General features: G+C 41.9%; 1 protein-coding gene across 1 annotated transcript in view; it reads right to left on the reverse strand.

Annotated features, from left to right (window-relative positions):
* Positions 1-2,874: 2,874 nt before the first annotated feature.
* RGS8 (regulator of G protein signaling 8) overlaps positions 2,875-12,269 on the reverse strand; it is a 28,835-nt gene continuing 19,440 nt past the window's right edge. Inside the window, exons 4-5 of the mRNA XM_007937657.2 lie at positions 5,230-5,396; positions 2,875-3,057 (exon numbers count right to left, since the gene is read on the reverse strand). Of these exons, the coding sequence (XP_007935848.1) occupies positions 2,875-3,057; positions 5,230-5,396 (350 nt within the window). The remainder of the gene's footprint in view (positions 3,058-5,229; positions 5,397-12,269) is intronic.

Here is a 12,269-nt window from a genome sequence, read left to right on the forward strand (position 1 = left end):
CCCCAAAAGCACACTTAGGAGATGGAGAGTACTTCAAGAAGTCACAGCACTGCCCAGCCTACCTGGTCTGGCTTGCCTCAGATGCACAGGTCCCAGACCCAGCCCAGAAGGCAATCCACAGCACAAGCTGGCATGAGGAGCATAGGAAGACGTTATATGGAAAAAGCAGCACTGTGGGTGCCAACCTAGAGGGGTGGATGAGGGCCTATGGAAGAGGGCATGGTAGAAAGGGCAGGACTGGGAGACACTGAAGTTCAGGGATGAGGTATGCTTGGATATTGCTCTAGATGTTGTAAACATTTCTCTTTGTTTTATCACAGACCACAATCTGGGCTGGCATGACCAAACTGCCAAAGAATGGGCATCAGAGTGGGGTGCTCTGTACCTTTTGGGAGAAGCAGGACATAAAGGGAGTGGGAAAGCCCCACCACATGGAAAGACTATCTCTGTGGTGTACGAGTCTAGTGCTTACATTGTCACACTCACACACACACAGATGCTCCACAGAAGTGCTATAAATAGTTATCATGTTCCTCTACACACAGACACTCGCCCACATACATTTGCTTATCTGCAAAATTCAGCATCCCCAGCCTTGGTCCTTCACACCTCCTCATTGTGGGAGGAAGCCACCAAGGCATCATGACACCACCATCTGTAGGCTTCATTCCAATAGTTGGTAAGCACTCTAGGCCCCAAACAAGGCCCAACAGTTTTGTTCAGACTTTTCTCCTTGGGATGGTGCAAATGGTGAAAAGGCCCCTCTTAGAATGTTTATCATTTGCATGACTCTGTGCAGTTCCAATTTATATGCACCTCATATTCCACAGTAGAGTTGGCAGCAGATGCACGTTTCATATGTAAACAATGTTTAAAATACCCTGTTACAGAATTTTATCATTAAATTAATTCGGCAGCTCTAGCTAAGAATGGTTGGTTTTTTCTAACTAATGCATGGGGATACTACCTGATTTAACAATATCCATTTGAGGCTTCAAAGTTTTTGAAACTCCACAGGTCTCTTCAGTATGAGAGCTAGAAGGCATCTGCCTTCTCTCTTCTTGATGATTCATACAAACACGTCACCTTCACTCATAGATAACAATGTGCCATGGTAGGGCAGTAGACCTTAACATTAGTGGGACTCAAGGGCCTTCTTGGTCATGTCTAACTGTATTCACTGCCGTCAAGTGTAGCCAAGAATAAAAGAGGTTCGCAGAGTTACTGAATAGGAATGCAAACACAGAAACACTAGCATAACCAAGGAGTGTGCTTCAGCCCAGCTCTCAACTACCTGTATTCCAGAGCTGGTACCTAATTCCTGTGCTGTTTCATTTAGTCAAGCTTAAAGTTTTGTAGAACTGCAGGGAATCCAAGACCCAAGTCCATTAGCTGTGAATGATCCCAACAGTAGCTCTGCCAAGTTCTCTGTGCTTCAGTCCACTTGGAGACCAGCCTATTCCAGATTCCTTTTCCACTTTCTGGTCTCTCTGAGATTTCATCTTCTTGGTGCTACTCTCTTGTGCCAAAGTCAGCTTCTTTATGGGTACAAAGAATAAACAGGTAAGTGTACTCATCTCCAAGGAGGAGTCTCCTGACACACTTCTAATAGCAGTCCCAGGGTTCCATGAAAGCATTTTAGGAAGGTTCTCCATAGCCAGGCCCACTTGTCCCCAAGCCAGATGTTCACAGTGATCTTCTGAGCCACACCTTCCATTCCATGTTCAATCCCAGGAAGGTCAGAGATCAAGAAGGAAGCTGCTGAATAGCCAAGGTGGCCCTCATGAGAGGGACCTTTCTAAGAAAGCATGCTCCCAGGAAATAAGCCTAAGTTCCCTTCCTCCCCCATCATAATTACATGACCTGCATGGAAGGGGATGGCAGAGAGACAGGAAAGTATTAGGCACCGTGAGAGCAGTCCATGCTATGGGAAGTCACCTCCCTTTGCCAAGCTGTCTATCATCCTAAGAGACCAGTGATATATGACACCACAGGAAGGTAAGTGCAGAGATTACATTAAGCAATAGACAGGTTATGTGGTGGCCCATTGCACAAAAAGTCTACTGGTGCTACATTCCCCGGTCATTCGGTTGCTAGAAAACTTCTTGGTAAAATTGAGGAAGATTTGCAAGCTACATCTTCCCTAATAGTAGCCTCACATCAGAGGTCATGAAGGACATCTCCCCAGGCTCTTTCTGGAAGTGTAAGGGTGGGGGAGTGTTGGGAATTTCCTAGGCTAAGATGGGCAGTGATCACAGCTTTTCAAATTAGTTCAATGGAAATGGAAGAAAGAGCCAACTTCATGGAGTTTGCCCCATCTTGCAGAGGCCACCTGTCAATGACAATGTTAGAAACCTGGGTGAGATCCCACAGATCTCTGTCCTAAGCTATGAGTTTCCAGCATCCAGGACTGGCCATTTCATTGTGACAACAAAACCACAGATGGGAGCCAGAGTCTTCTAGCTATTCCTGCCAGGGGTATAGGGCAAATAGAGAGTCAGAAATCTAACTGAGAAGGGTGAGGAGGGAGTAGAAATTGCATTTGCATTATTTACAGATTAGCCCAGCATAGCAAATCTGTCTTCTCAGTGGAGATGACCCAAGGCATTATGAAGGGCAAGTGGCTGACCCAGAGAAGGATGACCAGGGCAAGGTGCTACCACTAACCAAAACACAAACATAGGTAAATGGACTAGAGGTGGAGCCCTGGCAGCTGGGTCATACTTTGGAATGACCCTTCATCCTTTCCTCATCCCCAGCCTCCCACTCCAAATGCCACTGCTTTTGAACATCTATGACATTTCACATTAGAATATGGTCTTGTCAGCAAGAAGAGGGGGAAGCCAGTGCTTTCCAAGAGTCCTCATCTGAGGTCTAACTGAGCCTCCTCTGGCTTTGGGACAGCAAATCTAAGTACATTTTGGACCTCAGGAACCTGGGGTAAGAGTCTTTCTCCATGAGACTGTGTACTTTTCCCTGGGCTTGGTCAAAGCAAGTCAGGGATGGCTCTTGCATGTTCTTCCTCGTGGCTTCTCGGGTCTGGAAGTCGATGTTTACCTAGAGACACAAACACAGAGCAAGGTCACAGGCCCTCAAAGGCAAGGCACCTGGCAGCAAGCCCGAGCTATATGATAATTATTAGTGGCAGCATCTTATATCAGTCAAGTGATGTATGCTTTTTCAAACTGCTCTCATGGAGGTCATCCCTTTTGATCATTGTTAAGACTCCTGTGAAGTCAGAAGAGCAGATATCCTTAGTCCTTATAGATAAGGACACAGAAGAAAAGAGAGACTAAAAAACCTGTAAACCAAAAACAAAACTCACTGCCATTGAGTCGATTTTAACTCATAGCAGTCCCTCCTTGGCCTTCCAAGACAGTATCACTATGGAAGTAGATTGCCCCATCTTCCTTTCGAGGAGTGGCTGGTGGGTTTGAACCGCCAGCCTTCTGGTTAGCAGTCAAGTGCCTTAGGCACTATGCCACCAGCAGTATAGAAAAGTTGGTAAGAACCCCCATCAACTGATTCCTAATCCAGGGCTCTTCACAATGTCAGGCAAGGGGTTAGAGTAATGCAAATGTTAATGATGATTTTCTAAAGCAAGCTGGTTCTCTCTTGTCCTTTCTTAACCTCTGAGGAAACAAATGCCTTAGAGAGAAAGATCCTCATTAGGATGGACATCTCTTTTCCAACCAGCATTATAAGAGGACTGCAGTATCCTGGTCAAGTGGCCAAAAACCTCCTGCCCCCCAAGTCAAAGCATAACTGAAGAGCTCTAGGCATTTCATTCACCTAAGCTCATAAACAAATATTCTTCCATTAAACCTTCCCAAGTAAAATTCTGTTTTATAACTCAGAACAGCCATATATAGAAAGTCATTTTATTATTATTTTGTTGTTATTGTGTGTCAGCTGGTCAATTTGACTCACAGTGACTTTATATGATAATCTATTATTAAATTATAAGTAATTAGAATAAATTACCATAAAATGGTATAAATAGCTGTAATTGTTCACTAAGGAACAGTACCAGATACTGTATAAATAGGTGCTTTACCCTTAATACAGTTATCATTTTTTTAAAAAAAAAAAAATTGTTGTGTTTTGAGTGAAAGTTTATAGAGAAAATAGTTTTTTCATTTAACAAATTATACACATTTTGTTTCTTGACATTGATTGCAATCTCCACAACGTAACACCACTCTTCCCACTTCCTCCCTGTGTTTCCCATTTTCATTTGTTCTTCTTTCCTATCCCTTCCTGCCTTCTGTGCTTTATCCTTGGGCAAAAGCTGCTCTTTTGATCTTGTATGGCCATTGTTCTAAGGAGTATGTAGCCCTGTCTGCTGCTTGGCTGAAAGCTGAGCCACTGGGGTGAGGTCAGTTTCAGGTTTGAAGGGTGGTTAAGGGCCACAGTCTCAAGGGTTCCACCAGTCTCTATCAGACCAGTAAGGCTGGTCTTTTTCATGCCTTTGAATTTTATTCCACATTCTTCTCCCACTCTATCCAGGACCTTCTAGTGCTCACAGTTGTCTTGTAAGGTAGATGATATTATACTCTTTTTTTATTGGGGAAAATGAGACTCAGAGAGGTTAAGTAGCTTGACCAAGATCATACAGTTATTAAGTGGTGGTTAGGAGATTGGAATAAGATTCCAAGAAGATGTTTATTCCATAAAGTATGCTGCCTTCCACTAGGAAAACTAACCCTGACTCAGTGGTATCTATAATTGCCAAGTTCCTGTAGCAACACAGTTCCTGCTAACACAACTAATGGAAGAAGAAAAAAAGAAACCCAACTTTTTGTCGTCTAGTGAAAACCAACTCAAAGTGACTCTATATGACAGACTAGAACTGTCCCCTAGGGTTACCAAGGCTATAATCTTTATGGAAGCAGACTGCCACATCTTTCTCCCTCAGAGAGGTTGGTGTGTTTGAACCAATGACCTTTCAGTTAGCTCTGAGTGCTTAACTACTGCACCACCAGAACTCCTTTGTTTCATGCCAGATACCTTAAAACACTCCTACTAGAGCTCTTTTTATAGAAACCCTGTGATTTTGCTCCTTAAAAAATGATCCCATTTTCATCTAGAGCAACCATCAGAGTGGTAAGGCTCAGTTCAGTATAAGAAAGTCCTTATCAAACCTGGCTCAACCTTCCAAAGAGGATAGAAAGGTGAGCCAGGAGCCATGGCTAGAGGTTTACAAGATGGCCACCACTGCCAACACACCTCCCGGGGAGCCTGCACATCCACAAACTCCTCAAAGATCCTATGGGCCTTGGAGACCAGTTTCGCAGTTGACCTGGTCTTCTTGAACTCCTCACAGGCCAGCCAGAACTCCAGGTTCTCCTCGCTGAACTCTGTCTTCAAGAAGGCGCGGAACGCAGCCACCCCATCTGTGAAGGTGGAGAAAGGTGAAAAGCAACAGAGATAGAAAGAAATTTAAGCTCAAGAAGCATAGAAAGTAGAAAAAGGAAGTAATAATGAATGTAAAGGTGACCCTGACTGCCCCAACCCTTACTGCTCCTCCACACCCTTTCGAAGATGCTATTCTCTCAGACACAGAAATACTCTGAGAGGCAAGCCAGGCTCCTTATTCAAGAATCATAGGGATACTAGAGACAAATAATTTAGAAAGTCGTAGTACTAACAACCACCCCTCAGTGGTTACTGCCTGTTGCCTAATGCATTGTTGGCAGTCTTCTAAATCCACTGGTGAGCCTGCATTGTCAATTTTCTCTTTCTCTCTCTCTCACTGCCATCAAGTTGGATCCGACTCATAGTGACCCCTCCTTGGGTTGCCGAGGCGGTATCACTACGGAAGTACATTGACCAACCTTCCTTCCGAGGAGTGGCTGGTGGGTTTGAACCGCCAGCCTTCTGGTTAGCAGTCAAATGCCTTAGGCACGATGCCACCAGAGCTCCCAGAGCTCAATTAGGCCAAGGAAAAGGTAAAGTGTGCAATCCATCCCTGATTCTAACCCAAGTCAACAATCTTGTCTGTTACAAGATGAACTAGAGTGGGGGTGTGAATGCCTCAGGGCAAATCCTTCACCAGAAACCATCTGGAAGTAAAACTTCCTACTGAAATTCAGTCAGTAATTCTACACTATTACTTGTATGGTGGTGACTCTTAGCCTCTTTTAAAAAAAACTTTTGAGGCCCTGTATTTTAGTGTTTTATTCCATGGATTCTTCCTTTTAAAAGATTTTCCCTTCAAAGTATATATTTTAATGAAGATTAATTATGATTTTTCCTACCAAATGATTTAATATTAGGTGTTATTGAGTTGATTCTCACTCACAGTGCTCTCAAGTGACACTGTAGGGCTGCCCCATAGGGTTTCCTAGGCAATCTTTACAGGAGCAGATTGCCAGGTCTTTCTCCTGTGGAACCGCTGAGTAGGTTCAAATTGCCAGTCTTCTGTTTAACAGATGAGTGTTTATCGGTTGCACCACCAGAGCTCCTTGGTTTAGTGATTACTACACCCTTCTATTTATTTTAATCAATTTCATGCATAATGCCAAGCAGGGTCTCACTGGCATAAGATAAGCAGGGTACAGCATAGACTTGGAAAGGGGCATGCCATTTATTGATAGCCTATGCATCTGGTTTAGTGTCTATGAGTAGTGCAAGTAGTTAATGTTCTCGGCAGTTAACCAAAAGTTTGGAGCTTCAAGCCCAACCAGATGTGCTCAGAAGAAAGACACACATGGGGTCACCATGAGTCAGAACTTACCCCATGGCACTGGTATGTATCTGGTTACTATTTTTATTTTTAAAAGTTTTTAATAAAATTTTTAACTCTAATCTACTCTCCGCTAACAATAAGAGCTCTAGCTTTCTATACACATTCCTCAGGGAGAAGGCACACACAATCTAAAATAAAGAAGTCATTGCCCTGTTTAAAAAGGACTCTGGTTATAATGTATTATTTATTTCTAAAAATCACTGGCAGTAATAAAAATGTTAATAATGATGAATTCTGGGTGATAGATACTAATGTCTAGCAAATATGTACTAGTTACTGGCCAGGGATCATTATGATGGATTACTAGTGTCATTCTATTAAAGCATTTAAGTATTTATTTTATTTTCTATAACATTTTTATTTCTCCTAATAAAAAAATCTTCGGCACTATGCCACCAGAGCTCTGGTAACATAGTGCCTAAGGCACTTGACTGCTAACCAGAAGGCTGGAGGTTCAAACCCACCAGCCACTCCTCGGAAGGAAGATGGGGCAATCTACTTCTGTAGTGATACTGCCTCGGAAACCCAAGGTCAGTATGAGTCGGGTCCGACTCCACGGCACATAACAACAACAACAAAAATAAAAGGTCATTGTACATCTTTTCTTTTTTAAAATTTTTTATTGTGATTTGGATGAACATTTACAAGCAAATCAGTTTTCCATCAACAATTCATACACATTTTATTTCCCATCATTGACTGCAATCCCTTCAACGTAACATCACTCATCCTATTTCCTCCATGTTTCTCATTTTCATTGTGCATCTTTGACGTTTAAAATAGACTCTTTTTTTTAATGAATTTAAAATAAAATTTACTGAGAGCATCTTCTGCATTTACTACAAATACAAGTGTATTTCAGTTTATATTGCATGTTCCTGGCAAGTTGTGTTAATCTATAAATTCCTCTCAAAGATCCACTTGAAAGATCAGTTGAGGATTTGTATCCTTTGCTTCCTGTGGCAGAGTGGCCAACAATTGGTATGGAAGCAGAAAACCTAGAAGACAGTCCTGATTCTGTCACCCTAAGCTTGAGTATCCTTATTTGTTTTAGGAATTATACTTGCTTCATCTTATCTCGTAGAATTATAAGAATCAAATCTTAATTATGTAAAAACACAAGCCATGAAGCCCAGTAAAATAAATGTTACCATTTACCCTTGATTATTTTGGTGTGGATTATCTGGTTTGCAGGTTAAAGATGGTAATAATACAAAATAGACTATTTGATGTCTACACTAGAATAATGGTTATAAAAGCCAAGACTTTGAATTGCAAAAGCCAAGAACTTGAGAGAGAAGAGAGTTTTTGTGGAATTCCCAAAACTGACTTTAAAACACAGGGAAATTTAAGTTTGGAGGCCTAAGCTTGCAGTGTTTATATATATATTAAAAAAAATAGGGTGATAATGTAGTTTATGATCCAAATCAGGACATTTTTAAGAGTGAAGAGAGGGAATACAATTAATTCCACAGGGAAAATGGGCATAAAACATGACCACCACAGGCAAAACCCAGGACACATGGTCACCTTAACTCTAAGCCATGGAGAATGCAGGATCTGATGTAGGGTTATTCCCAATCACACAGGATAGAAATAAAATTGTTCCTGTGCACAGAAACGAAGAGGACAATAAGCTAGTTTAGACCCAAATCAGGCCACTCCCCATCTCTACCCTCACTTTAGGTTTAAAACACCAGGAGGAGTAGAAACCCCAGATAAGATGAGAATGAAAGTGAGCAAAAACAGGTTAACATGGCCATGTTTAGGCAGAGATGATCTGAGAGCCATTCATTCAATTCAACAATGTTTTTTAAACAACTTTTAAGATGCAAAGCACTATTCTGGACTTGGGATACACCAGAGAACAAAGAGTAAAATTCATGCCCTCAAGAAAGCCCTTCTTGCCACCCCACCTGCGCTATCACTTTCAAGTTCTTCATGAAGGAGATGAAGGAATTATCACAGGTCCCAGAGGGAACTTGGGTTTGAGAGCTAGCATGCTTGAGAGGAGATAGCCATTGTTTGTTGGAGGGGAACCATGTGGCAGAGGCTGTAGACATAGACTGGATGAAAAAGCAACTGGAGCTCTGGACTTTTCTGAGGTGACTCCATGTTGTAGAGAACTGAGGAGGGGCCTCTGAGCAGTGACCAGACACAAGTTACAAGAGCCAAGGACACTAGGGTAGGCTCAGAGAACACCTAAGGACGGCAGGCAGAGGGGCTGCACCTTAATATACTTTCTACTGTAGTTATAGAGTGAGAAGAAAAGTGGGGAGGGAGAATTCTGAAAGACCATGCATTTATTCTAAAGGGTAACTGACACTGATTGGAAGAGTAATTTTCAGAAGAGACCCTTTTCAAACCAGAAGAGACCATTATTTGAACAAGAAAGTCTAAGTTTGTTATTTGTGTTGGATTTTATGTGTCACCAAGCAGAAACAAGTACTTACTTAATGAGCAAGTTGAATTTAGTTACAGATAAAGACAGAAATGATCTTTCTGACTTCCTCTGTGATATTAATAAACATGACGCTGCTAAGGAAACTCGGTGTCTAGCCCCAGGCTGGACAAAGTGCAAACATTATCTCTGATCATTCAGGTCTCAGCTATGCTGAGTCTTTGTGTGCATTAAAAGAGATAACATTTGCAATGTGCTTTTAGGCAAGTTGTTTTACTTCTTCCCATTTTATAGATGAGGAAACGAATGCTCAGAGAGGTAAAGTGGCTTGCCTGAGATCCCACAACTAATAACACGTAGCGTTAAAACAATGACCTATAAACAGAACAACCAGAACAGAAATGATGAGAATGTTCATGCATTGTGAAGAATGTACCAATGTCACTGAACAATTTGTGTAGAAATTATTGAATGAGAACCTAAACTGCTGTGTAAACCTTCACTGAAAACACAATAAAATATTATTTAACAACAACAACAAAAAAAAAATTGACCTATAGTATACTATAAAGAGCTCTGGTGGTGTAGTGGTTAAGGCATTTGGCTGGCTACTAACCAAAAGTTCAGTTGGAACCCACCAGCTGTTCCCTGGAAGAAAGATGGGCAGTCTTCTTCCACAAAGATTTATGCCCTTAGAAACTGAGTAGGAGTTGTTATGAGTCGGAATCAATTCAATGGTAGTGAGTTTTTTTAATATTATACTATACCAAAACAAAACCAAACCCACTGCTGTCTAATCAGATCCAACTCATAGCAACCCCTTCTTGGGTTTCTGAGGTGGTATCACTACAGAAGTAGATTGCCCAACCTTCCTTCTGAGGAGTGCCTGGTGGGTTTCAACCGCCAGCCTTCTGGTTAGCAGTCAAATGTCTTAGGCACTATACCACCAGAGCTCCCATAGTATATTATAAGGAATATTAACTCCCAGAGAATACAGCAATAACGTCATTTTCACCAATTCATTCATTCATTCACCAATTATGTGACTCAGGCCTTCTGTCAGGTGCTGAAAGTAGGCACAACTGTGGTCTCAAAGAACTTGCACTGTCAGCCAAGAAAACCTAATTATATAGAGTGAAAAGTCATATGATGGGGGAAGTACAGGGTGTATGAAAACATCCAGGAGGGGCACCTGAATCAGATCTGAGGTGAAAAGGGAAGACATGCAAGAGGAGAATGCCTTAAACTAGATAGGAAGTTGAGAAAAAGGTAGCTAAGTGAAAGGAAGAAAGTGAAGAGAGAAATTTAGGATGAGGGAACCATAGGAGCAAAGGCCTAGAATTGAGACAGTTTACTTGAGTAATTATAAATGGTTTAGTAAGATGGATGTGTAATAATAATAATGAAAATAATAACATAAATTTATTGAGCCTAATTATAGAATAGGCAAAAAGAGCCCTGACAGTGCAATGGTTAAGCACTCAGCTGCTAACCAACAGGTCAACAGTTCAAACTCAGCTAGTGGCTCCCCAGAAGAAAAGACCTGGTAATCTGCTCTTACGATTACAGCCTGTAAAGCTCTTTACAGTCCTACTTTGTCACATGTGGTCACTATGACTTGAAACTGACCAAAGACGACAACCACAACAACATGTTGTTGTTGTTGTTGTTATGTGCCGTCGAGTCGGCCCCGACTCATAGCGACCCCTCCTTGGGTTTCCGAGGCAGTATCACTACGGAAGTAGGATTGCCCAACATAGGACAGGCATATAGCAAGAGGCCTGTGAAAGAGCCAGAGGGCTACAAAGATAACAGTGTGCAACAAAAGGCCAGAAAAGAGAACATTCAAGAAGAGGCTTGGGTGTCCAGGGTGACCCAGAGGTCAAGCTACATGTGGTCTGAGAAGTGCCCATTAGACTCAACCACAAGAGAAAGTAATCATTGGTGGCCTTCACAGGAACAATTTAGGAGCATGACAGAACTCAGCCATACTGTGGTAAGTATAAGTATGAATGAGGAGCCCTGGTGGCGCAGTGGATAAGTGCTCCACTGATAACTAAAAGGTCAGTGCTTCAAACCACTCCATGGGAGAAAGATGTGGCAGTCTGCTTCCACAGAGATTACAGCTTTGGAAACCCTATGGAAAATTCTACTCTATTGTACTGGGTCACTATGAATCAGAATCAAATTTTTGGAACTGTTTTTTCTTAAATTTTTATTGTGATTTGGGTGAAAGTTTACAGAGCAAATTCATTTTCCATACAGCAGCTCACATACACTTTATCTCATGACATTGACTGCAATTTCCCACAGTGTAACAACTATCTTGCCACTTTCTCCCCATAGGTACCTCTTCCCTGTGTCCTTCCCTCCCATGCACTCCTGCGCCACCCCCCCCAGGCACCTCCCTGTGCATACATAGCTCTTCTGTTCTCCCATGATTGATCTTTCCAAGGAGTGTATCTACTTCAGGTAAATGTTCAGCTCATATGCCTGTCTTTTGTTTGACTGGAAGCCCCAGGAGTGGGTTCAATTCCAGACCTGAAGGGCAGCTAGGAGCCATAGTCTCAGGGGTTCCACCAGGCTCTACCAGACCAGCAAACCTTTTCTGGAATGGGTTTTCTATAGGTGTAAATGAGAGGGGAGGAAGTGAAAAGAGTTAATTCAGATGTATCCTGTAAGAAATTTGACAGAAAAGGAAAGATCAGAGAGCACAGCTGGAAGGAAACATGAGGTCAGGGAAAGAGATTTTTTTTCTTTGAGACAGCCTTGGAGATGTTTTAATGTTGATCAGATAAGGATGTTTTAATGTTGATCAGATAAGGAAAGACTCTCCTCCTCCAGAGCAGAGGAGTTAAAGTTAAAGGAAAGAGTTTAATCAATATAATCTTGTCCCTATGCAGAAATAGGCCTAAGGAAAGAATTATAATAGAGAGAAAGAGGAAAGTTTGCACATGGAGGCAGAGAAGTTTCTAGTTCTGGTAAGAAAACTAAAGGAGTTCCTATCTGATACTAGCTAGAGAAGGTGCTAGGACAAAGGGAAAGTAGAATTATATATATATAATTTATATCTATATAATTTTGTGTGAGTGTGTGTGAGTGTGTCTGTGTGTAGTA

This window comes from Orycteropus afer, unplaced genomic scaffold (genome assembly GCF_000298275.1).
Source record: "Orycteropus afer afer isolate SDZICR_OR568_19922 unplaced genomic scaffold, OryAfe1.0 scaffold00043, whole genome shotgun sequence".
Taxonomy (NCBI): domain Eukaryota; kingdom Metazoa; phylum Chordata; class Mammalia; order Tubulidentata; family Orycteropodidae; genus Orycteropus; species Orycteropus afer.